General features: G+C 35.8%; 2 protein-coding genes across 3 annotated transcripts; both read right to left on the bottom strand.

Moving 5' to 3' along the window:
* Nucleotides 1–4290: 4290 nt before the first annotated feature.
* On the bottom strand, nt 4291–11465 carry RH36 (RNA helicase 36). Of its 2 annotated transcripts, none has more exons than XM_089168971.1 (7): nt 10411–11465; nt 8679–9001; nt 8167–8370; nt 7996–8077; nt 6819–6917; nt 4981–5205; nt 4291–4828 (listed from the first exon to the last, which is right to left on the bottom strand). In XM_089168971.1, exons 1-6 carry the CDS (start codon nt 11008–11010, stop codon nt 5044–5046), a joined length of 1470 nt encoding a protein of 489 aa, XP_089025097.1. In that variant the 5' UTR covers nt 11011–11465; the 3' UTR covers nt 4291–4828; nt 4981–5043. The 2 variants fall into 2 exon arrangements, with proteins under 2 accessions (XP_089025097.1, XP_089025096.1); XM_089168970.1 differs by having other exon boundaries at nt 4292–4788.
* Nucleotides 11466–11930: 465 nt separating this feature from the next.
* Nucleotides 11931–21039, bottom strand: LOC149005816 (putative potassium transporter 11). Its single transcript, XM_089168132.1, has 8 exons — nt 20206–21039; nt 19581–19806; nt 18361–18606; nt 16713–16763; nt 16314–16574; nt 16052–16219; nt 15709–15963; nt 11931–13110 (listed from the first exon to the last, which is right to left on the bottom strand). The coding sequence occupies exons 1-8, from the start codon at nt 20326–20328 to the stop codon at nt 12071–12073; spliced, it is 2370 nt and encodes a 789-aa protein (XP_089024258.1). The 5' UTR covers nt 20329–21039; the 3' UTR covers nt 11931–12070.
* Between the last annotated feature and the right edge of the window lie 6860 nt (nt 21040–27899).

Below are 27899 nucleotides of genomic sequence, written 5' to 3'. Positions count from 1 at the left end.
AGACTTCAGAGAACAGAGGGGAAAAGAAGGGGAATCGAACACCATTTTCGAAAGTGTACAGATAAAGGGAGAATTCATCAAGTAGATCAGAATTGCCATAATTGCAGGGTGAAAGATCGTGTCTTCTAGGGAAACCGCCACCATCTCCGAAAAAGAGGATTAAATGCCAAATCTGATGGCCACCAAGAAGAGGCACGAGTGAATCCAACGATCGGGAATCAAAGGTAAAATCTATATAAGCAAGTAGCCTACACACGACAAAGGTATCTGAATCGTTTCCCTTACTATTGCATTCAATTTATGCTCTGCTACTAGCCAGAGCTTTGTGATTAGTTCCTTAACTGACTTAGCCTTCAAAAGTGGCCTCTCGACCATAGGGTCAGGCCACATCTAACATTGTTTTGCAGGTTCATCTTTAGGGACCTAAGGGCTGAGCAGATTTTGGACGCCATCAATTATGAATCCGATCCTCTACAAAGTCTACTCCTATACTATTATAGTGGATCGGGTCAATCCATCGGCTGTAGTAAATTATCTTTTCTAACATATTAAACAATCAATGTACAGAGGCGTGTGTAGGTGTAACCAGCGGCAGCCGAATCAGATTATAATTAGGAATCTCGATATCTTTGTTTAGGTTTGCTGTATATATATAGGGCGGCAGCGAAATTTAAAACTTATTAGGTGTAAAACGAAGGCAAAGGGAGGAATACAAAGGATCGAGCCCAAGAGTGGAAATCGAATCAGCTGTGAGTCTCTTTTGCATTATAATTTATAACAGCTCCAGCTCCAGCTCCTATGTGAGCGATAGATATATTCTTTTAGTTTCTAAGTTTTTTTTTTGTATAGTGGCAGTAGTGCTGTTTACCCTAATACCTTCCCTGGTGAATCTTGTTTCATTCTAACAGGTTCTCTGTTTTTTGTTTCTAATTTTCTGCACTTGTTAATTCTAATTCCTATATATATTCCTTGCAAGACAGATAAAGAATAAGTTTCGTGGGACACTGAGATTTGGTTATATTCATCTTAGCATCATGACTTCCTCCCGTAAGCGATTGAAGATGGATAACACTATTGATCATGGCGTCAAAAATATCATGGATGCACTACCGGAGGATATCTGGGTGTGCATTGCAAATAAATTAAACTTGGAGGATTTTCTTTGCTTTAGTGGAGTTTCCAAATCTTGGCACTCAAAAGCAATGGCTGCTAAGAAAACATTGCCATTGCACTTGCGAACCCTGTTTGCCGTACTTGATGTTTTTTTCAAAATTTGGTTATCCTGAGTTTCACATACTCTCTTATGCCAACAATGCCAATGACAATATCAAAATATTGAGACCAAGATTTCCTAAAATCGTCGTTCGCTCTCAATGTGTTGGATCCAACCGTGGATGGCTGATAATGGTGCATGAGATCCAGCAACAATGTTATCTTTTAAATCCATTAACCCAAGTTATAATTCAACTTCCACCGCTGGCTACTATTCCCAGACAAAGTGATCCTTTTGACTTTTTTATCATGATGAATAGCTATCTCCATCTCATGAGCAAACGACACTCAACAAACATCATTAATAAGGCTATGTTGCTTTCTACTCCAACTATTGCTGCTAATAGTTCTGACATGGATGATAAGAATATTGTATCTTCGGTAGCGACCATGAAGGATACTTGTACAATACTTGCAATTTATGCTAACAATGCATTAGCCTTTTGTACTCCACGGGATAGACAGTGGACTGCCTTGGGAGTATATTATAGAGATGTTATTCTTTATAATGGAAAATTGTATGCCATTACTGAAATGTGTGATCTTAAACTTGTCGAGTTGGCTCCTCGTCCGAAAACAACAAGTTGCAACATTCCTCCTCCAACTCATGTGGATCTCAACCCTGAGATTGGTGGAAATAAGCGAAAGGCAATATATTTAGTAGAATGTCTCGGGGACTTGTTGATGGTTGTGAGAAGTTGTGAAGATGGTGTTTTCCGAGATTATGGAAGTTTTACATTCAAAATATTCAAGTTAGACTTAAAAAATCTTAGATGGATTCAGGTGGAGGACTTGGGTGATCACATGTTATTTGTTGGTAAAAGTAGTTCATCATCTGCATCAACACGTGATTATCCTCACTTTAGAGAAAACAATATATATTTCACATATGATGAAGCATATGGCTGGGAAGGACCAACGTTATCTCAATTAGAAAGGACGGCTGGTGTCTTTCACTTAAAAGATAACAGCATTGAACATTTTTCATCATATTATTCGATCTTTAATCCATCTCCGCCTATCTGGTTTACACCGACCTTTTGTTAGATAGGGTGGAGGATGAGGGGTTTTAGGCTGGCTATGAAGACTAGTATATGGCTTGACCCAAAAAAAGAAGAATAGTGTATGGAGTATTCATTTTATATATTCTTGTGACTTTTTCTATCCTAAAAAATTTTTGCACTTTCGTTTCAACTTTGATAACTTTTTCTCTAGTAATAAATAATTGTTCATATACTTTTTTATCTCGTAAGTATAAATTCGAAATTCATAATACATGTGATTAGAAGGAATAGTCTTGATTTAAATTTCATATCACACTTGTGAAGAGTTTTACTTGAACATAGACTCTAATAAAGTGACTTACTTGTAATCATCGTAAGAAGGTGTGCCGTCATGCAGTCAGTAAAATATTTTACAGTAGAGATTGTGCCACGTAGTTGATGCTTCTTCCGCGGCCAGGATCGGCTAAGATTTACAATGTAGCGCCGCATTCTGTAGATGGAATCGCAAGATTCTAATCTCGTGTACCATTGTGATCCTTGATTCAGTATAATGCCACGATAAAAATAGACTTAAATAAGATTCTATGTAATAGGTCATCATGCAGCTTATCAAAACAATAAAATTTGCAATGTAATCGAACGGTCCAGAATCTATTACGTCATCATTGCAAAGACGACGATCCGGATTTCATCCGTGTAAGTGTAACCTAGTAGTACTGATGCGACACGTTGCCTATTCTCAACTTTTCCGCTGATTCCGATCACTTGGCTTGTATTGCCTTGTGATGTTAAATTCTTATCTGACGGACTTCATAGTTCGCATCAGTGGCGGTGGTGCGCTACAAGGAATCACAAATGTTACACTACAACGCCCGTACATGCTTATTAACTCCCTAGATTCTTTTTTGAGGTCTCTGGATGAGCAAAATTGAGAGGTTGATATCTTGGTCTTCACTCTTCAGAGCTTTTTTTTTTTTTTTTTTTTTTTTGAGATCCATCAAATGGTACACCCTTTGGATCAATTAAAGCTTTGGAGACATCAGAATATTGTATTCAACCCCCAAACCCTATTTTCAATAGTTTTGAGTTTCTTGCATTTCATGGGCGGCATTGTAATGGTACTTCGATGTTCTCACTTGATGTCTTTCACTTTGAAAGTCGATGATGATTTATCTAGCAGCATGTAGACTTGTCAATGAGTAACTCATATCCGAATACGGAATCCAAGTCTGGACTGAGATCAGAGGGTATTTTTCTGATATGACGAAATTTATAGGTGCTTGGCATTGTCACTGACACCTTGTCTTCGACGGCATTGAATTTGGAGCTGAGAGGGAGAAGTTATAGCGATTTTCGTTTTATCCTCTAAATTTGAAGGGCATTTTGATTTTTGTTACTTTTGTGCACCAAATAGTCTGTACTTTGCTGAGGTGGCAACAACATTTATAGGTGGTGGACACCATCACATGGACGCCGCCCCATACGAAACTCGATATGGAGTCAAGAGGGAGAAGTTATTGCAATTTTCATTTTATACCCTAAATTTGAAGGGAATTTTGGTCTTTGTGACTCTTGTGCATAAAATGGTGGGTACCTTGCTAATGTGGCTTGTCATCATGACAAACTCTTGGCCATGAAAAGAACCCAACTTGGAGCAAAGACAAAAAGTTCCGATGAATTCCGTTATATCTCCTGAATTTGAAGTGCATTTACAAATTCATTTTTGTTCATCTCCTTCGCTCATAAAAATGAGGGTACTTTGCTGATGTAACAACATTTATAGGTGGTAAACACCATCATGTACACCTCACCCCAAACAAAACTCAATTGAGAGTTGTGAGGGAAAAGTTATGGCAATTTCCATTTTATATCCCAATTTTGACGGGCATTTTGGTCTTTGTGACTTTCTTGTGTAAAATAAAAGACACTTTACTGATATGACAAAATTTATAGGTGGCAGAACACTCCATTTAGAAAATTTTCATAAGTCTACCATTCATTTTCCTCTTGATGAAGGACACATAAGTTTACATTATATTAAAATAAAAAAAAATTATATCTCCTAGATCTTACCTCATGGATGTAATCAGATAAGTTACAGCGATTACGTTTTATTTTAGGTCATTTTTGTCTTTGAGGATTTCCTGGTTAAAATTGCAAACATGGGTATTTTGCTGATGTGGCAAAATTTAATGGTTGTTGCATCATCACGTACACCTGGCCGCGACTTCAAAATTCTAGCCTTTGGATTTGCTACAAGTCCGAACTTGTGCTATTCAACTAAATGGCTAATCATGTAGTAGATTCTTCATTCTGTATAATATACATTTCTTTCAATTGGAAGAAGTCAATATCACAATAAAACAAACTTGAAAAATCTACCATAGACATTGGCCTGATTGTCTCTAAGAAAAACGGCATCAGCTTCCTGTCATCTTCATGGTAGCATATCTCAATCAACTTTGCTCCTCCAGGGCTCTGGAGAAGCAGACTTCTACCTCCTACATGCCTCCTGCACCATAAAAATGCATAACAACCTATCAATCTTCTGTCTGTAAAAGAAACAACCCATCAATCATTAACAAAACATAATCATCCTCACAGGTCATTTGGCAAATTTAGTGGTAAAAAAAATTAAATAAATGGGATCTTCAGTTAAGTTTCAAAGACTCAAGTCTGATTTTGTAGAGTCCAATTAACTTACCCTAATATTAGATATCTGGAAATGTAACATAATCCCTTGCTTGCATATGTCAGTTTCTATTTCTTACTCCTTGGCAGATTTTTGCCTTTTTCTTTTCTTGTTAGGTTTCTTCAATAAACCTTTTTCTGATAATGTTTTCAGCTTCTGGGCTTTCCTCTCTTTTGCTCTCTCTTCAAAACCATCATCCATCATCTTCATTGTTGCAACACGCCTTGCCTTGTATACCTGTATAATACATCAGAGACATATTATCTTAATAAGATTATTAACAGTACTTGCAGCTGGAACACTTGAGAACAAAATAACAAGCAACCAACACACTGGCAAATTAAGTAGTAGCAGAATGTGTCTATAATAAGGGTAATGGCGAGTCTAGGCATCACCATGAAATTGAATCTAATGTAACAATATTTTTATCATCAAGCTCCATCTACTGATATCAAATGTTAAGGAAATGAGCGGGTAAAACTCAAGTTGTGGGGTTTTATATTAAAGCTCTTCATGCATGCATAGGCAGTAAGGCAGTAAGGCAGCAAGGCAGCTTCTTATTTATTTTAGGCTAAATAAATCTGAGATACATATGCTTCTATTGATCTGCAATTTCCCTTTTGGCCATCAGCCAAGTTCGAATTCCTTCAACATGGTAACAGCAACCTCTCTAATGCCCATGCAGACATAACTCAGCTTTGGTTCATAACATGGCAAATTTTGCCTGGTCACTGGAAAGCATTAATATTGATGCCGTAATAAAAATGCATACCCTGTCCAAACCTATTTGTAGGATATGCACACAGTGCAGTGTCCTTCACAGTGTGTTGTGAGCAGTAAGCACACAAGATGGGTCTTTGAACTACAGACCAAATTAATGCAACATAAACCTGATAACTTTCTTTTACTATTAACCACATCTTTACAAGCTTTGTCAAAGGGAAAACACACACACACAGAGGGAAAGGGAAGAAAGCTCCCTTTTTCCCATGAATATTGGGACCTGGGTGCTCTGGACAACTTGATGATTGGTTGCATGGTACCTTAAAAGCCACTTTGGCACAACAGCAGCAAGGAGATGACCTTTGTACCTTTGTATGCAAGGTCAAGATTACTCACTAGCATTTGAAGGAGAGGAAATTGCACATGGAAACTACTGAGAGCCCAGGCAATATATGCAAATCTGGATGGAAGAAATTCAGCTGATTGAAGATTCACAATAGGCCAGGGTTCCCAAAATATACGAAAATCTAGACTCTGAAATCTGTCATATGATGTCTCTTCTCCTACTTTCTTTCTTTCCTTTTTCTTTCTTTTTTTTTTTTTTTTTTTTTTTTTTTTTGGGGTTAATTATAAATGCATGCAAAGAAGATTCTTACACGCTCACATAATTGTCACATTGCACATTTGAGTACATTAACATATAGAAGCACTACTTCACCAAAAAAAAAAAACATACAGAAGCATTATAATAAGTACAAGAAAACAAACTTGATGTCTTCAATCATCAAATCAACTACAACTCTTGTTCTGTCTCTACAAGTTTATTCAGTACAGCTCAGAAGGTAGTTTTTTCCTAGACAAAAATTGGAGAATGTCTAATTCATCATATCAAGTAAACTCTAATTCTGTCTCTAAGAGTTTAAAAACAACTCTGTAGGGAGTTTTAGCTAATACCTATAAATAGGAATGATTCCAGTTCCCAGGCAACCTGAAAGTCTAGTTCATACAGGTCAACCTTCCCTAACACCCATTCACCACATCAGCACTACCTTGACAACCTCATGGCTGAAATACTCATCACGATTATGCAAAAATTATTTTTACCAACAGTACAGTGAGCCACTCACCTTAGTGATTTCAGCAAGAACTTCAGTGTCTTTGTATTGAGTAGCCTCCAGTTCTTTTCCAATGACAGCCTCGATCTCATGAACAAGATCTATGTCATTCTGCACGATTAATTGAATTGAGGAAGGTGAATCCAGTCAAATGATTAAATAAGTCCATGTATGACCATTACTATCAGGTACTCAGCTCAGAATATGTAAACAGATTACATTAAGCATTTCCACATACAATACATAATAAAATGAGCTGAAATTATTACGAAACTGATTTATTAAAAAAAAGGGTGGGGGGGTTGGAAAACTGAAAAAGTAAATCACAGCTAACCACCATTCCCATCTGATGCCAGCCCCAATTTAATGAGGGTCACTTCTTCAAAGATCCTTTTTTAAGAGAACCAACTCATATGGAACCAACAAAGGGTTTCTAGAAATTTTGGTTATGGGAATTTTTATTTTTTTTTTTGTAGTTGGGGGGGAGGGAGGTTCTTTGTGATATGGGCTGTGATAAAATGATACAAACATAAGGAAGGCAAATCACAAATAGGTCAAACAATCTTAGGATGATCTAATTAATACCTAATCATGTATCCTATGCTATTGTGGTATGCAATTGTGGAATGTCTATTCTGTGGGACTTGGCCCAGAGTTTTTTTTCAATCAAGACACTAAGGGTCACTCCGAACCTTTTGAGCCTTCTTTTCTTTAAGAATCCACTTTAGGATAGGATACACAACTAGTGATACTTTTCTAAACATGAAGACTAAAGTTAGTTTGTCACTCATCCTAATCACAAATTATCCATATAATGAAATGATGCACACATAAGGTAAAGTAGGAATAGGTCAAACAATCTCAGAATGGTCTAATTAATCCCTCATCATGTATCCTACGCTGTCGTGGAATATCTATTTCGTGGGACTTGGCTCAGAGGATTTTTTCCCATCAAGGGACATCGAGGGACACTTTCAGTTCACATTGTACTCTTCTTTTTGTGATTGTGATCTGGTGTGAAGATCCATCATCCACAGCTAAATGTAGGATCTATTGATACCCAGCATGGATTAGCTCTATGTGTGAAATGTGATTTGTAAAGTTGCCTAGACCTAAAGGAGGTGTCCTACGTAGATCTTTTCTGTCTTGCAGCTTTGATATCTGATCAATACTATTTTGAAAATCTAACCTCTGTAACAAAGCTCAGAGCTAGTCCTCCTCTGCCAGCTCTAGCAGTACGGCCAACCCGATGAACATAGTCTCTAGGATACCTGTTGAAAGCTGAAAATTGAGTCCTTAATAGAAATAAATACAAAACCACAAATACATCCCATTATTTAAAGATGTCAATGAAAATAACCTTGGAATATCATAGTTGATAACAAGATCGACTGTTGGAATGTCCAAGCCACGACTGGCTACATCAGTTGCGAGCAAAATAGGAACTTGACCAGATTTGAATTTATGCAGTGCAGCTAACCTCAGAGACTGAGACTTGAATGAATGCAATGCTACAGCGGTCTGATCAAGTTCTTCCAATAATAGACTCAATAGGTGACAACTCCTGGTTACACGTTATACAGATGAAATTAGACTCCATACATAGAGCATCTATATAAATAAACAATGAACATGTTAGTATGTCACCAATGTTGTGAACACAAGATGACAGGTTCATGATTAACAAGTTGCCATTACCAAGCCACAAAAAAATATAGCTTTTGGCCAAAACCTGGGGAAAATATCCTTATAACAGCTTATTGTATTTGTATCGCAAATGCGAGTGAATATGTATATGCTGAAAATCTCTCAGAAAATCAATACATAATCTATAATTTGTAATTGTAACTTTGCAATTGTAAGAAATCATACCTGCAGGTAGAAACAAATATCATGACCGACCGAATTCCCATCTCATCAATTTTTGACAAAATGTACAAGAGGTAAACATCCTTCACATTCTTGGGAACTAAAAAATACTGTTGTTTAAGGGATTCAACTGTCTTAAAGCCCTCATAAGCCTCATAAAAATATGCCTTATTTGCAGAAAGCTCAAGTAATGTTTTTAAATTATCCGTCATTGTTGCAGAAAACAGAAGAGTTTGTCGCTCTTTGGGCAAGCACTGAAATATGACTCTCAATTCCTCTTCGAAACCAACATCTAAAACCCTATCTGCCTCGTCCAAAACAAGAAACTGAGAAAGAGAAAAACAGAGTACATAAGTAAAAAAAAAAAACTATATATATAACCATGAGAGAAAGGGGGGGGGGAATGAGAAAGAAATAACATCAATTTGTATGCAAACGATGGGATTCATAAATCAAAATACAACAATAGAAGCAGTTCACTTTTTCGGTGATACAATGGATTAATGCTACATCCTTGATGTTCCACAGTTGTTAGTCAGAGCCAGGCAAAACCATAAGGACCCAGATCCTCAATTGTCTCTGCTCAAGAGAAACAATGTCACTTTTCATAATCTATCCCTTCTTCATTTGTGTCCCAATAAATTTTATAAATCATGAGCTATCAAATCCCAAATTCATGAATTCTATCTCATTAAACGGCACTCTTCTGTGTTACTTTAACAGAGAAAGACATAAATATATTTGCATTCATCTCTACTTTGATGATCATTACATTAGCTATCGCTTTATTTCTCAGAGTTCAAATAAAAACATGAGAAGGCAGAAGTCATAAATTATACCTAATAGAAAGCCAATCATTTCAACTGCATTTGCAATTTAGATCATAAAATCTTAAATATAATATGATAAACTATGGAAATGATTCTAGAGTTACTTAAAGCATGGAATGGCTAACGTAAAATAAATCCAAAAAGAGAACACACTATAAACAGCTGTACATTGAACAAGGATCCTCTCCAATGACCGCAGAGGTATTGCTAGATAAACCAATGGGTGGGATAACTGGGACTGCAGAGGACTTTGGTTCCACCGTCTAATTTGTCCAACGATTATATCTAGTAACTGCCCCAGAAACATCAGCATCCAAAGTAATTTCCAATTGTAATTTGAAGAAAGATGTCTCCACTCTTCACTAAAAACAAAATTAGTACAAGGGATCCTCTCCAATGACTGCAGATGAATGGTGAAAGAAAACAATGGGTTGTGATAACTGGGACCACTGAGTACTATGGTTCTCCCATCTAGTCTCTCATAATTCTCTCTATAAACTGTTCCAGAAATGTCAGTATCCGAAGTAACTTCCAATTGTAATTTGAAGAAAGAAGTCACTAACTCTTCACTAAAACCTAATAAATACTAACAACCAAATTAGCAGACATCCGATATCAATCTGTCAACAATCAAATTTAAACTTTTCTAAGCTAAAATGCTGAACAATTTATGCTTTCTGTAGTTGAAATCTCTTTGTCACAGAATCTGATCATTGCAACTTTTGAACTCTTTTGAAACTCAGTTCAACTTTAACAATACACTCAATTTACCCTTTTTCAAATTTTTGAGTTCACAGTAAAGAAACCAGAAGGTAATGTCAGACTCGAGGGAAAAAAGGGTCGAAGGCACACTTGAGCAATGAAATTCACATAATATTGTAAAAGCTTGAAACATCAATAAATACCTTAGTCTTGGAAAAGACCGAAAGAATATCTGGATTATTCTCCAATAGAACTTTCACCCTTCCCGGGGTAGCAATCACAACATGAGGTCGTCGCATCAGTGTTTGTGCCTGGTTAATACTATCCATACCACCAACAATAACAGCACAACGTAGATGAACGGAAGACCCAAGTGCCCTAAACTGCTCTGCCAACTGATAAGCCAGCTCCCTAGTAGGTGTTATCACCAACGCAAACACACCAAAAGGATTCTCAGCAAGTCGATGCAGAATTGGCAATGCAAAAGCAGCAGTTTTCCCACTGCCCGTTTGAGCTATCCCAAGAACATCGTTTCCAGCGATAATTCGAGGAATACATTGTTGTTGAACTGGAGTTGGCCTCTTAATACCAAGCTCTTTACAAGTCAGAACAGTCCATTCGGAGAGACCCAGATCAGAGAAACTGCAAGAACTAGATTCAGATTCTGTTGATTTTTCTACTGTTTTCGGATGGTGTTCAGGATTTTCGGACTTCAGAGAAGCTTTCTTAGTGGGCTTTGCAGCAACTTTTCTGGAGAAGAGAGGAAAATCTTGTTCAACTAGGGTTTCTTCTTTTTCCTCCATGAATGTGATTTTGAATAAAATCTTTCAAAAACCTGTTCGCTCTCTTAAATTTCCTCCTGTAGTGCGGTGGAGGGGGCGGTGGTTCTTGTCTGTGCCGCTGCTTTGCGAAGCCTCAAATTCCAAGAGGGTGCTGTTAGGTTTACGAGTGCTGCGATGTGTCACTCGTCTCTTTTCCTCGCATTCATCGTGTTTGATCTCTTTCAGTTTGGAATGCTGTGGATATTAGGCTGTTATCTGATTCCCCTTCCCTCTTTTGTAGGTTTAATTTCTTAATCTTTATGCTTTTCAAACCCTAAACTGCCCTATGATGCAAAACTCATTTTGTGGAGTACGGTTCTTTTCGATCCTTCATCTTCTTTTCGATCGCATGTCACCAATTTAAGGTGATGCGTCAAGCCGTTAAGGAGACCAAATTTGTGAGAGAGAGAGGCTTTCTAGGGCAGGAATTTGGGGATTCTCGGGTAGAGGCAGGTATGTAATTTTGTAATTTAAATATAAAAGTAAACTTTTTATTACACATACACCCCGTACTTTAAGTTTACAACCGTCTGATTTATTTGAATGACCAGTTAAACCCGGTCCAACCAGAACCCGATATGTTAATTAATTGGGTCAGTAATAAGAGGAACGACCGATAAATTGGATAACTTCATTACCAAAAAAAAAAAATTGGATAACTTAAGCGGTGGCATTAATATTAGAGAGTAATTGAAGGGGAAATATTGAAAATCTCCATTAATCAAAAATCAAAATGAGAAATAGTAATGCTGTGAAAGTGATTCTTCAATGTATCCTACTGGCTACTTTGTTCCAAGTGAGAGGGGATGATTTGGCATTCACAAAGAAACTGAAATTGTTGCCCATTGTGAGAAACTAACAAGCAGCAATTGATTCATCTGTGCTAGGAGAGAAATCTTGGTTTGCGCTGTGTGTTTGGGTACATGAACAAATTTGCTGCCAAAAGAGTAGAAACAGTTTAAGCACAGAACATAACATAGATGACCCTGAAGAAGGCATATAACCTTGATTTTCTTTTATTGAAACAAACTCAATAAAAGAATTATACATAAAATACTTGCCCAACGTTCAAAAGACTCTCATGAGGAACATTAAAGATGACACTGTTCTCTCTACAGATTTTCCTAAGAAAGGCATATATGTAATCTATGGAAATTTTCTTAAGTAACCTCGAATCTCTTCTTGATCTTACAACTGTATTCCCCAAAATGTGCACCACCCCAGAATCTTTGCAAGTGTTCAAGAACTCCAACTCGTCTGGTCCATGGCTGGTTGCCGACGACCTCAACATGGTCATGTTGTTCGCAGGCAATGGAGACTGAATAGATACAATTGAGTCATCTCCTGATGTTACACGATCCACGTTGGAGGTCACTGTGCTGCTATTTTGGGTTAGTTGGAAGTCACCTGGTTGTATGGTTTGCTGATCATTCAAAGTGTATTCTTCTGAATCAGAATATCCCTCCATCATTGACTCAAGACGGACGAACAAAGTAAGGCTGTCGAAGAGCATCTTCTCAAAGTCCTCATCCTTCTTATGAAGATCCTTGTAACCATATCTTGCAACACACCGGAACATGTGGTAATTCTTAGGTCCTATCCGTTTTACAAGGAACCTCTCATCTTGAGGCACAGTGTATACAGGTAGGTACTTCACGCATACAAATACAACAACAGAATGGATGGCAGGGAGGTTGGTGATAAAATGAGAAAAAATATGGGGCACCCCATTCGGTAACTCAGAGTACACAAATCCTATACCGGGGACTCGGACCAACCCCAAGCTGGGTCCTAACCCAAGGATCCACGCTAAGGAAACTTTACTATGCATCTCAAACTCATAACGCTTCAGTGTTCCATAGTGCCAAACATACATGATGAGAAGAAAGGCTGCAGCAATTACAAGTGGTACCCAACCACCTTGATCGACCTTCAAAAGTACAGCTGAAAAGTACGGCAGTTCCACAGCACATGACAAAGCAATGAAGATTATGACAAGACCCCAGTGGCAACGCCAGACAAGCAACATGATTAGAATCATGAGCAATGTTGTTACCAGCATGACCACCACAACTGCCGTTCCTATTTTGATACAAGAAAAGATCTTATCAATGTGATTGCAATTCCAAGGTAGAAACATGTAGTACAATCAGAAATTCATGATGAAAACAGAAAAAGAGAGAGATCATATCTATAGTCTTCTAAATATTGTCTGTCCCAATAGCTATTTATATGGTCGAAAAACTATGAATTTGATTTACCCAAAAAAAAAGAGTATTATAAGTTTGTACACTAAATAGGATAATATTCCACATAAGCTCAGTGTGCATGTTATTCTTTTTCAGCTTCCTTCTCTAATGTTTGGTGTAGATGCTAAATTCCCTATGAATATTATAATATATTCCCTAGTTGCAATAACCTGCGATGTTGTTCCAGGCAGTACAGAAGCATCTAGGTCAAGAAATCCTCTAATTCAATCCTCTGCCACCTGCAATCCTTCTGAGACAAGAAGAAAAAGATCAGTGAGATTTCTAGGTTTGGCTTAGTAGAGCTTGGCCTCTTCACCTTGTCTTTTGGTCCATTATTGCCTAGTGCCATGTATCTCCTTTCTGTTTGTGTGCTCTTTTAGGTTTGTTATAAGGCTTGGTGCTGCATGCTGAGCCTTCTGGTTCTCTGTATGTATTTCCCCCCCCCCCCCCCTCCTTTTCTTTCCTTTGGTAATGAATTTGTATTCATCCAAAAAAAAAAGAGTTAGATAACCTTTTGTAATCTTGAAAATAGTCCCTTCTGCCAATTCATTTATAAAAGTGATTTCATTAATAAAATTTGTTTATCAGCTCTGACATATGCTGTAGGGGGTGACTGGCACCATTGTAACCAGATTTATCCTTCTTATTGGTTTTGCTTATTATTTCAGTAACTCAACCTAAATGGTTCCACATTCAATTAGCGGGGCTACCAGCTCCCCCCCCCCCCCAACCCAGAAGACACAGTGCTGCCACGGAAATGCCAACAGCTGTTATGGAAAGTCTTATTAGTTTCACTTTTAGGGCGAAGCGAAAACAGAGGGTAGATGCGCCACAAACCAACAAGCAAGAGGGGGACAAAGGAGAGCCCCAAAACCAGGATAGTAATGAGGAGATGAGGCATTAAACAGAGGGCTCCCGTAATTAAAATAAAATAAAAAGAAGAAAGAACGTCCAAAGTCTTAGAGTCAGCCCAAGTGGCAACTATGCTTTATGTTTGGGGGGGGCCCCCCCAAAGGGGCCGTTTGGGGGGCCAACCACACGGACCCTTGCGGGCCCAGGGTTGGCAACAAGGCGAGGGGAGTCAGTTCTTAGTGTTGGGGATTGCCATGTGAGCTCTCACTTTTGATGATAACAAACACAAGGTACTAATGTCTTGTTTAAGAAATGTCTAATTAGAACAAGCCTAGAAAATCAAGTCAAGAGAATTGGTCCAACGCAAAGTGATCAAGAAATGGTCAGGGTCAAGATATATCCCCCCCCACCCCCCAAATTTTTCTCTTTCTTGCTCCCTATTGTCCTTCTTCTCTTGTACATTCTTTCTCCCCCTTTCAGGACTTTGGTTAATGATACAATCCATTCATCTAGAAAAAGGGCAAAAAAATTTTTAAGACAAATCCGACAGTGTACAACTGTGTTTATGAAAAGAAATTGATATACACTTGATGATCTTATGAAGACTAGATCACCAAGCAGACCAAGTTTACATGGAATAGAGAACACTAGTAATTTAGCACACACTTATGCATCATGTCAAAATTAACACTAGACAGACCTAGGACATGTTATCAAGGCTTAAAATGGACTTAGGGATAGCTAGAAATACCAAAATCCCAAAATAGCAAGCCATATATACGGCTTATTCTCTAATAAACTCTTAAAACTCCTATGATTTCCAACCCTCCTCCCTTACACATTCATTACATTAGGATTAACTGATCCCAATCTCAAAGTTACATATCAGGTTTTCTGTGTCTTAGGAACTGCTGTAACTCTTTTAATTCCCTTGTTGGCCATCCCACTCTTCTAATTTCTAAAACCGTAACAGAAAATCAATAATGTCAGCTACAAAAGTCCTAACAGCGTTCTGTGATTAGCCAAACAATTGGTTAGATTCTAAATTGCATTACATTCCTGGATCGTCAAAATTTTCCACCTGTATCATGCTTGTAGTTTGATCCTTGACTGTTATTATGGTTCTAGCACTGCTTTGCTCCTAGGTTCAGTTACCCTGAACCATATCAAGATGTGACTAGCGGAGCATGAAACACAGGGTTGAGTTACTAATGCTGCTGGTCGTGGCTGTTGCAATGTTCTTATCAGGATTACCAGAATTCCCATAAGCAGTTGACTGGAATCATATTTGAGAATATTACTATTAAAATCTATTTTATAATAGTAACAATACTAAATAGTAATATTAAGCTACAACCAGCGGCACAAGAGTTTTAGAATATTAAGACGTCCATATTATAATATTAAAGTATAGAATTTTGTTAAAAAAAACATTAAGCTCTTCTTGTGACACCTTACTGTAATTTGGCTGTGGTTATGATCTGGCTAGGAAAGCAATTTCTCAGTTAATTTACAGTAAATGTATATCCATGTAAGAGAAGTAAATAATTGCATAAAGTACTCGAATAGAAAAACCTACCATAAGCGTTTCCAATCTGGCTCTGATTTTTGAATCCAGCAGTAACCGCAATGCATAGCACCATTAGGACCCAATTTATATCTGGAATATACACCTGACCAAGAAACTTCTTTGATGTATGAACCACTTTTACTCTGGGAAAGCACCCAAGTGCTTGGGCCTGTTTGATAATTGAAAAAGTTGCAGATATGGTGGCCTGACTAGCAATGACAGCAGCAAATGTTGCAATAATAAACATAGGCCAATACACACCAGCTGCAAATAAGCATTTGTCAACCACCTGTTAATGGATGGTTCATTTGAACTGAATAACTACAATGGCAAGTGAGAGATCAGAAGAGACCTGGTATGGAACGATAAAATGCATCAACCACATGTTCCTTGTGCTTTATAAGGTAGGCTGCTTGTCCACAATATGCTAAAAGTAGGCAAGGGAACACAACTACTGTGAACGCAATCTGAACAGCCAAGACAGGAAAATGTCCTAGGTCAGCAAAGAGTGCTTCTGTCCCTGAAACAATTAGAAAAACCCGCTGTAATCTTAAAGACACATTATTCTTTTCTACAGATAGGGAACAAAATAAATCATATGATAGAAAGATGACCAGTGATACTAAGCATGATCCCTCCAAGTGAGGCCCAACCATCTTTGTGTCCCCGGCTAAGATACCGACCAATGTAAATAGGGGAGAAAGCTTTCAGAACAGTTTTATCATACTTCCATATGTTGATTGCACCAATAGTTCCAATAAGGAGAAACCAAATAAGGACAATTGGAGCAAATAGCCATCCAACTCTATCTGTGCCAACGTGTTGCAAGCTAAACAAACCCACTAATATCATTACGGCAACTACAACAACTACATCTGTAAAAGAGAGAATTAGGCAAGCTTCAGGTCCTCAAAAGAAGAAAAATAAAGTAGATTCAAATGGGGGAGCGTAACTTTAAAAAAAATAAAAATAACAAATAAATAAACATGTATAGTATTAGAAGCAGAAAATACCGTTACTCAATTTAGGGTGGTTTACCCTTAACCCCCCAGCAGCTGAAAGAACTGCAGTACAAAAAATAAATAAATTAATCAAAGGTTCAGATGTAGCACAATTAAAGAAAAATAAGGAGAGAAAATTGTCAGCATCTATCAAAACCATGGCCAGCATTATGAGAATTCACATAGTAGAACAAACAGACTGACTATGGAATACAATAATGAGAAAGATAAAAAGATTGTATCAAACTAACAAGGTCATGATGATTGAGCAGCGTCTTGTCAGAATATTTTATTTGAGTTATCAGAAAATGGTTTCATTTCTCATTTGATTTGTAAATAAATTGCATGGATAATGAAAGAAAAACCAAAAAAAAAATCTTTGAGACCTGGATTGCCATCCAAGCATAGCTTAAGATGCCTGCATATCCTAATCATAGCAGGAATAGGCCTAGTATTGGTTTGGGTCCGTACATATATTTCAACAAATAAAAAGAAGATGAAGAAATGGTGGTCTTTCTCACATTTGGGTCTCTCACCCATAGCCTCTCCTACATTTTGCTCTCTCATGTCCTCTCTCACTTAGCAAAGCACAATCTGATGTCCCCCCCCCCTTCCTTTTTTTGGATGAATAAGATTTTTTTTTCTTTCCTGAATCTCATTAATCTAACTCATGTACAACGTAATAGCACCTGACTAATACATGTAGAAAACTCAAAAACAGAATCAAACACTAATAAGGAAAGGCCTAACCCAATTCTTAACTAATAAGATGACATAAACTGAGTAGGTACCTCAATAATGAAGAAACTAACTTTAAAAAGCACTCAAACTAAACCGATGAAGTGATTCCCATTTTCCTACATCTTCCCATATTTTAGGCCTATTAAAGTGGCTTGTTATAAAGAAATCCCGAAGGGATCAACAGCCCAACACCTCTATAGCCCAATCCAAGGCTTAATTCCAAACAAATTAGTAGATGACTTATCTGCCTCACATTTTCTAACCTAGTCTTTATACATTTTCATCCAGTACAGGATAAGAAGATTACCAACCTAACAAGATGGAAAATGGTCACAATCTGAGCCAAAGAAATTCCAATTAAAATAAACTCTCAAGCCTAAACACGCATAACATCCTGCATTTCATATAACAAGAAAGGCTCAAATAGGTCCAAAACATCAGTGCATTAGAGGGTTGCTGGACCCTAACTACAGATTTGATCCAGCCTTTGCTTAACCCTAAAGCCAAGTCTCTACAAAGACTGAAAGAAAAAAGATGTTTTACAGAAAAATTTATTAAATAAGAGTTTCTAATGTATACTTAAAATCAGCACAGAGTTTAAAATTTCAGATCCATGAATCTGTGTCCTTAAAAATAGAAACCATCCACAGCAACCCCCACTTTGATTGCAATGCTCAAGCTGAATAAGGCGAACCCAGTGCCGAAGGTTTTTGCACAAGCAGAGTCCCGGGGGGGGGGGGGGGGGGGCAGCCTTACCCCAACAATTTTTGCTGAGAGAGTGTTTCAGAACCTTCTCCTCACTCCTCAGGCTACAACTATGGTCCACCCAACCCTTTCTCAAGCTGAACAAGGATGGAAAATAAATTCACTAATAACTCATGATGAAGCCTACACAGCTCAAACATGAAAATCATAGGACCTGATATTGCTGGAGTTAGAATCCCATCCCCAATCACCATGCAAGTGCCAACAAGTACAAGTATAAGAAGTACATTCTTCTTGTACTGATGGCTTTCCAACCATCTCTTAGTTTTTGCAGCAAGAGATTTCTCATCGAATTCATGCCGGCTGTAGGTTGTTAGATCCTCATCTGTCCTGTGCTGGTTTGGTATTGTATTTACTTTAGCCTGTCGGCACAGTAATGAGTAAAGAGCAAATGTTCCACCTGCAAAACACAGACAATCTTTTGAGAACATGACAGTACCTCATCAAGTCAATATAGTAGATAATAAAATGTTATGATGTTGAAGAATTGAAACCACTCCATACCAACCAAAAAAATACACCAAGTGAATTACACATGTTCTATGATCATAAAGAATCTTATATAAAGATGTGATATTTCCACTGTTTAATTAACCTGAACACAGATATGCTCAAGGAATTCCTATTCCAATCTTATTTTTGACAATCCATTTATAATTTTTTTGGCCAAATACAGTATTTTTAATTCTTGAAGCTGTTTCATTTATATATATCATGCCAGATAAAAAGTATTTCAAATTCTTGAGCCATCTCTTCTGCATATCATAACAGATGACAGTGCCCTCCAGCTTTGAAAGGAAAACTATAACTTAATGAGAAAGAAATCTAAGATATGATGTTGTAATCATGATTACTACGTAAGATGAGTGACAATTTCAAAAGTGGAAACACTTCCCTCACCAACCCCCCCCCCAACCCCAATGGGAAACAAAAAAGGAACACCCAAACCCCAGACATCTGCCTCTCAACGTGCTATTGGGTGCTGGTATAGGGATCAAATAAATACATTTTAACAAGGAATATCTGAATATCAATCTCACCAATATATTGATCTCATAAGTCCCACAGCAAATCCCATCAATTGAAACATTTTTTGAGAGATACGAGACACCTGAGTAGTAGATGGAAATGCATTTTCCATAGACTATCCAATTGATCAGAAACTTATTACATGATTGCATCGAAAAAGGAAAAAGAAACTTATGACATAGTCTATGTGGTGCAGAAGATCAAATAAGCAATTTCAATGGGGTCTAATATGGCAATGAATATGGCAATCTAGACGAACATTAAGCTCAATGTCTGTTCCAAACTTTTGTTGATTCAAATTATCAAACAATTATAAAAGAAATGCACGCTCTGAGACCACTTTACCTTGACCATTATCATTTGCTCTCAACACCACAAAGACATATTTAAGCAGTGGAACAAGTGTAAGAGAGTATATAATCAATGACAAGGCTCCAATTACATCCTCTGGGTCTTCAATTCCACGAGGAAATGTGTTGTAGAAAACATACAAGGGAGATGTGCCCAAGTCTCCATATACAACTCCGAGACTCTGGAATGCAAGTCTTAGAACTAACAAAGACGAGAATTTCTGGAGGAAAAAAACAAAAGATGAACTAAATCAGCAACCAAGTGTACAGTTTCACATCCCTATTGTTAAACAAATGATAAACAATATTGCAGAAACCAACCCCCAAAATTCTACATAAGCCATCTTCAATAATTAAGTATAAGAAACCATCATATACAACATCAAAAGGAATAATAAAGGGCCATGAACAGTTCAAACAGCAGAACACTGATCGGGATATTAGCAACCAAACAAGTTCACAACAGAGTAATACTAGGAATAGAATCTCATCAATTGTATAAGTAACATATCATCCAATTAAGCAGAGGTTGAAAGAGCCTGTATTGATGGGTGTGAGGGTATTGAAGGGGGGGGGAAAGAAGCAGCAGCACAACATAAAATCTCTTCTATTACTCTCACCTTTTCTCTGTACATATCTTTGATTTTTTCAGCCTCTTCGTCCATGGGCTGATCAAGCTTTTGCTCCAAAACCCACATGTTACCTTTATTAGTACCATGATCATCAAGAGACATAGAAGCCATAACTCTCTGCTCTTTCAAGAAATCTTCTCAAATCCAATACACCAATAACGAGACCACCAAAGCAACCCACAAGGAGCAAACTTAGAAACTCATCTCAGAAGAATAGCTGAAAACCCAGGAGACCATGGAGCTGATAAATTTATCCACTCCTATCAATCTAGAAACGAACAACCCACGAGAGAATTAAGAGAAAAACAACTTAAAAATACCGCCAGCAGAAATTTACCCAAGTGGGGCCAGCTTCAGAACGAAAAGATCTCAGCCGCAGAAGAATAAAATAACCATTAAAATCTTAAAACACCAAATGAGGGGCGCAAGTGTGCGGCCCCAGTCCCAATAAAGATCCGAATAGCCATCAAATCCAAAATACCCAGAGATTGAATTGATTTCGTATTCCAAAATCTCAATAAAGACCTAACTTTCTTTCTCGTTTGCAGAAGAATCTCCATCTAGCTGCATTGGAGATGATAACAAACCACAAGAATTCATCATCGAACACATTGTAGTTAGAAATACAAGCCCCTGGAATTTCTATTTTCTGTTGCAGCAAACATAGTTCCTGCCGCATAAAAAGCGTGCTTTTATACTACCCACAAAAGTGTTTTGCAATTGGAGAAGAGAGAAAGAGAGACGACTTCGCCAGTTCGTCTCTCTCTCCTCTCTCTTTCTCTCTCCTCTATCATTCTCCATTTCTGGGATTTCTGTCTTTGCTGTGCGGCTCTGTTGGATTTTGGAAGATTCTATTGGTGAAAAAACGTATCATTAATCTCAAGATAGTTGTATGAGTAGATAAATTTACCATTCAGTCCTCATTAGAAGATGATAATGCCACTCATAATCAATGCTTTGCAGATGCTCCCAACTGAGGATAAGGATCAGAATTGGGAAAACAAATTTCAATGATTGTCTATCTGGTGGAAAGTTGATAGGCTCTGGTTTCAGGTTGGGGGCGGTCGTCAGAGTGGGGTCCACCATGACGCGTCTGGTGCGTGTGGTCCTCGACAGTGGATCCAAGTTTTGCTGATGATTTGGATTGAATTTAGGTGCTTTTGGACGGTTATTATAACAATTGAAATTTTTTTTTTCTGGAATTAGGTCGGCCAGGTCTACCTATGTACATCTTCTTTCAAAAATATAAAATAATGGATACATATCACTTATCTCTCCTCTTAGTTGGATAAATACCACTTACACCCTTTGGATAATATTACTTATCTCCTATTTTGCCTAGCAAATATATCAAACACCTGCCAATGCGGGTTGGTTCAGTGGTAAAGCTCCATACTTCTCAGTGGAGTGGTCATGGGTTCGACCCTTGCAGACAACATTAAATTTCCAATATTAAAAAAAAGCACTAAATATATATATAAAGAAATATATCAAACATATATATTTTTATTTTGTATCTCCTCGTGTTAACTTTTTTGGTTAAATTTAACTTTTACCATTAAATGTTTTTCTAAAATTCTAAACTATCTTGGTTAAAGATTTTTTTTATTTTAAACCCTAAATTACGATTATCACCTTTAAACTACTAAATTACCCTGAATTAAAATAATTATGACCCATTGTTAAAACTTAAATTATCTTTAATTATTAAAAATTGAACGTACCTTCTTCTTTTTTAATTATCAAACAATTAAAAAAACACGTATTACAATCAAGTAAAATTAAAAATGCATAATGTAGACAATATTAAACCCGTACAACTATTTTGGGTTTTTTTTAATTGTTTGATAATTAAAAAAAAAAGTATGTTGGGCTTAATAATTAAAGATAATTTGGATTTTAACTATGGTACATTGATTTTTAATAATTATTTAATTGAGAGTAATTTAGTATTTTAATGGCTAAGTGATTATGATAATTTTGAGGTTTAAAATAAAAAAATATTTTTAACAAAGGTAGTTTGGAATTTAAAAAAATATTTAACGATAAAAGTTAAATTTAACCAAAAAATTAACAGAGGGAAGGTATTTGATATATTTGTTAGGTAAAAGGGGAGGTAAGTGATATTATCCAACTAAGAAGGGGTGAAAGTGCTATTTGTACAAGTAAAAGGGGAGGTAATTGATATTTACCCTAAAATAAATAATAGAGTAAATTGCATGCACCTCAAAATAATGACTTTAAATACCGACCCTTCACTTTTTATTTGAAAAACAAATAGATTATATTTTATTATAATAGTTAGTTATATTATTGCAAAGTTATTATACCCTTTCAATAAATCTTGTTTTTATTTACCAAAAAAATTAAAAGTCATTATTCTAGCTTCGAAAGTTATTTGTTGGATTTTTTATTTTTTTCCTCAGATTTTGGTAAGGGGTTTTTTGAATTAAAAAAAAATAAACAATGGGTTAACTGTTTTAGTAACAAAATAAATTTATTTAATAAATTGGGATGTATGTATTTTTCAAACATAAAATTTAGTGTTAGTGTTTTAAAGCTTCCATTTTGGATATCAGTGACTATATTCTTAGGACATGTTTAGTAACAAGCTAAGGAACCGTTCTTTTGCGTTCTTTTGCTCTAAGAATATTGAAAAATGGCAAAAAGCATTTGGTGAAATGAGTTGTTCTTTCGTTTTCTATAAACAAAACGATTCATTTTTCTTGTCTAAGAAAGTTTTTCACAAAACAATTTTGACTAGTAAACCAAAAAGCACATATCAAAATAACGCACAAAGAGACACACTTGATTCAAATTTCATTCACACACAACTTCTAATTCCTTTCCGCCTTCATAGTGAGTCCCTCTTTCTATAAGTCATAATATAAGTCCAAAAAACATAACTAAAATCGTTCTGAAGAATAACACTTACCAAACGTCAATTTCTTCCACAAACATTCTCAAAGTGTTCTAGGTGCAAATTTTACTTGACGGTTAAAATTGTTCTCACACCACCGTTGTTTAATAAAAATGTTCTCACAAATAACGTCATTTTTAGAAAATACCATTACCAAATGCGCACTTGAAGAATAACTCTTTACACTGTTTTTTCCTCTAACTTGAGAGGATTTTAACTCTTTAAATCCTACCATAAGATGTCACTCTTTTGCCAACTGAACAACCATTTGTCGTTGAATTCATGATATATTTTGAAACAGAGGTTTGTCTATAACAATTTGCATGCTATTTTAATTATGGATAACTATTTATATATAGCAAACTTTATTTCAAACTAAGAAGGTTGGACCTATTAACTTCATACTATGTGAACCCTGGCCGTTGATTTGGTTGGTAAAGACCAATGCTTCTAGTATGAATTCAAAGTTCGAATTCCTTCTGGATCAAGGGATAAGTCCTACCTTATAATCAAATTATATGAAACAATACCTCTTGGAGTGTAGTTAAATAAATTGACTTTTTAACCAAAAAAAAAATAATAAATTGACTTAAAAATAAAATAAAAGAAAACCCTTCAAATGGTTTTTGATCAATCTACATTTTCACTCAAGAATCTGGTCCCTCTTATTTATCACGTTTTAAATTCAACAGTTTGTCTTAGGATTTTTTTTTCAGCCGTTCAATCTAGAAAGCGTCACATGTCACATGGAATATAGTTCTCACTGGAATGATTTTTCTTTGAAAAGTATTAATATAGATTTTTCTTACCAAAAAAAAAAAGTTAATAGAGATTTTTTTTATTTTTATTTTTACTGGTTAATATATATTTATTATGTTAAAATATAAAAACTCATTGGCCATTGCCATTGATCCCGTTTGATAATTCATATATAAACAGTTTCTAGTGTTTCTTGTTTTTAGAAACAAAATAAATCAGTCAAAAATCATTTGATAAATTTTTTTTGTTTCAAATTATTTTGAAAATATAAATTAAAATTTATAAAAAATGTATACTTGAAGAAACAATTTTGACATATGTTAAGGAAGGAAAAGTTGGCGCTGGCTTGATTTAAGTGATAGAGTTTTAGAAATGAATATTCATGGAACTTTGCATTCTAAAACATTAGAACTCTGCTAAAACCTTGTTAATATTATTTTAAAAGCCTAAAAAATTGTTTTTGCTACTAGAAGCAATGAAAATGTTTCTTATATTTTTCAAAACATAAACACTCTTTTTTTTTTTTTTTTTTTTTTTGTTACAATCGGGGTCAAAAACCTAGAAAACAAAAACCAAATCAAACTAAAGCACAACTCTTGAGAACATCCCCTCTGAGGACGTCTGTCATTTCCTGTGGTGGATAAGCATAGGATCACTCTTAGGTTATCAAACAAATCATTAATTTTCTAAATTTAATCTCTCAAAATAAAAACATAAGCAAATGCATGGTCACTCAAAAATTAAGAAATAATTACTTGTCCCTTGTAAATAATGTTTAAACATTCTTTGCTTTCTTGAGTAAATTTCTTCTCTAACATCATTCCTAAATGAAAAGAATAATCTAAGATCAGCAAAAGTGGAGTTGTGTGCCACTTTGGTGTTTATATTTGAGTGGGGGGAGGAGATGGGTCACTAGGGCGTGTCCTTTCTTTGTCCATTACCTTGTAGTGATCTCAATAATGTCGTCAGACAAGGATAGTGACATACATGTTATCTGCTCTACATTTTTTCCTTATGATAATCAAATTCCAACTGAGTCGGACTCGAAAAAGGTTGCCAAGGCAGCAAGGCTTAGTGCCTATGCATATAATCTTTCATTAAATTCAAAACTTCTGGGTTACCAAATTTTTAGTGCATTACAGAAAGTAGCAAATTGCAACAATTAAACAATAGAGGTTGTTAGCCAGGACCATTTGTGAGGGTCAGATGGCTCCAGCATGATGTAGACTGAAAATGCTCTAAATCTAGTTGTTGAGAAACATGAATGATTTAGTTTGCCATTTAACTCAGGCTTTTAGGTAAGAGATGGTTGTGATTGTCATTTTCATTTTTGTTTATGTTTATTTATTTTTCTTGTTATTTTTTGTTTATTTTACTACACTTGAGTAATGGGATTTTGAGAGAGTTGAAAAGGGAAAAGAGAGTCTTATGATACAAGGGAAAAATTATATACAAAATGCATGATCTTTTGGGAGCTTACACTCTAATCGTCATTGTGTTTGTTTTCGAATGAAATTAAACTGAGATTCAAGCATAAAGAATTCATAAGAAGAAACTTCAAGTAGTTCTTGAGATTGAGGATTAGATAGTGAACAACTTTTTTGGAATTTGATTGAAGGAAATCAAGAGTGAACAAAGTGTTTGTGAATGTAAAACGACAATCAAAGAAAATGGTGCTAGATGGGAGTGTTCGAAAATTCGGAAAAAAAAAATTCAAATTATAAATTTAGAACTTTTATAGTTATCTTTTAGGGCTTGTTTGGTTACATGAGTCTGGAGATTTCAAATATCTGGAGATTTCAAGTCTATGGAGTTATAATTTATAAAATTAGATGTTTGGTTGTGGAATGAAATTTGTGGATTCATCCTAAAAAATTATTTGATCGACGTGATTTTTGTGAATGTACAAATGTATAGCTTTTTTGAAATCTCTGGGATTTCACCCTTACCCATAAATCTACAGATTTACGTTTTTAGTGTAAAAATGTGAATCTCTAGATTCATGTAACCAAACAGGCCCTTAATCTATTCATGTAGACCCAAAAAATTCTTCTAAGTTAATCCAACCCATAACACCAAAGATAAAAATAAAACAAAGATGACACAAGATACAACATGATTCACATATCAATACAAGAAAATGATGAAATAATATCCCAGAAAAAAATCTACACGGCACTAAGTTATGTAGTAATTATTGTTAATTGACATTATCATGGTCAATTAGTTCAATTTCCCTCCATTATTAGCCACTTAAGAATTCAATTTCTTGTCATGATATGGCTGTCATGAAAATGCTGTTAATTGACATTAATTTAAATTTATCACATTAATATTTAATATAATAATTAATTTATTTCTTACCACTAGAAAGAAACAGGCATGTATTTGAGACCCTATTGTGGTGGGTGAATCATCCAATATGGGTGAAGAATAGTTATTAAAGTTTGATAAATTAATAAATTTCTTTTCCATATTGATTTTAATCAACTTTGTCACAGATTCAAAATGCATACCACCAATCCATATGCATTCTGTCTACGTGAAACTTGTATCATAAATACCAACAAATTAAGCTTGAGATTTATAAAGCTGTATGAATGTGGATGCAACCATTTTGAGAAATTAGAGGAAACCAATAAACATGTGAGTTTAGGAGTTCTTATTTCTAAATGTATTTTGGTCATTCTGTAGTGGCTTTCATTCATTATTTGTTGTTTCTCCTTCTCTTCTCTGAAGCATAATTTCACAGGACGGGCGCAAACTATAATACTCCTCACGCTATTGTTCGCCACATCGATGGCAGCGTCTTTCAAGCCTTTCACGGCACCGGTGCGGCGCCGGCATACGTCTTCAAGCATTTTCATCACTGCGAAGTGATGGCAATCAATGAAATGATTAAGAAGAATTTCCTTATTGGTCAGAACAACACAATAGAGAGAGCATTAAAAGTAGTTGTTACCGTATCTGTAGACCCCGAAACCATCATTGACGATGGTTTCAAGAAAACGATTGAACGTAACAATGTCGTGATGTGCCATGAATTTGCAGAAGTAAGAACTACCAAATGAATTTGCACAAAAGAGACAGGAAATAAGAATTTCCAAAACTGGCTATTTATAAAATGCTCCGACCCGATCCGATCCGCCAATACCTGACCAAAACCGAACCGATCCAATCCGATCTTGGTGGCGCTTGTGGTCGTCGTTGCCTAAGGACCTATTTGGTTACTTGAGTCTAGAGATTTCAAAAATCTAGAGATTTCAAATTTATGGAGTTATGATTCATAAAATTAATTATTTAGTTAGCCTAAGTTTTTTAAATGAAATATATAGATTCATCATTAAAAAAAATATACTTGGAGTTATGGTTCAAATGTTGAATCTAAAAAGCGTCACATGGTATATATATTTGTACCACAGGAAATGAGGACTTACATTTTTGGGTTATATAGCACTTTTCAGTTCTCACACGAAGGATTTTTCGTTAAAAGGTATTAATATAGATTTTATTTATTTATTTATTCATATTTTGACTGATTAATATATATTTATTAAGTTAAAAATATAAAAATTCATTGGCCATTGCCATTGATTAAGTTTGCCAAGCTCGAGTGTTCGGGTTTTTATATAAAATCCTAGGACCCGTTTGATGATCCGTTGATAAACACTTCTAGCATTTCTTGTTTTGAGAACAAAATTAATTCGGTCAAAAATAATTTGATAAAACTGTTTGTTTCAAATTATATTTTAAACATAATTTAAAACTTATAAAAATTTATACTCCGAGGAACAATTTTGATATATGTTCTCGGAGGAAAAGTTGGCGCGGGATTGGTTAAGTGATAGAGTTTAGAGAAGGATATTCATGGAACTTTGGCATTTTATGCATTAGAAGTTAGAATTCTAAGAATATCTTGTTGATATTATTTTCACTTTTAAAAACAAGTTTATTAAAAACCTAAAAAATTGTTTATGCTACCAGAAGCATTGGAAATGTTTCT

This window comes from Hakea prostrata, chromosome 9 (genome assembly GCF_041222555.1).
Source record: "Hakea prostrata isolate BN-2017 chromosome 9, UWA_Hpros_2, whole genome shotgun sequence".
Classification (NCBI taxonomy): domain Eukaryota; kingdom Viridiplantae; phylum Streptophyta; class Magnoliopsida; order Proteales; family Proteaceae; genus Hakea; species Hakea prostrata.
This window is presented reverse-complemented; position numbering and strand designations above follow the sequence as displayed.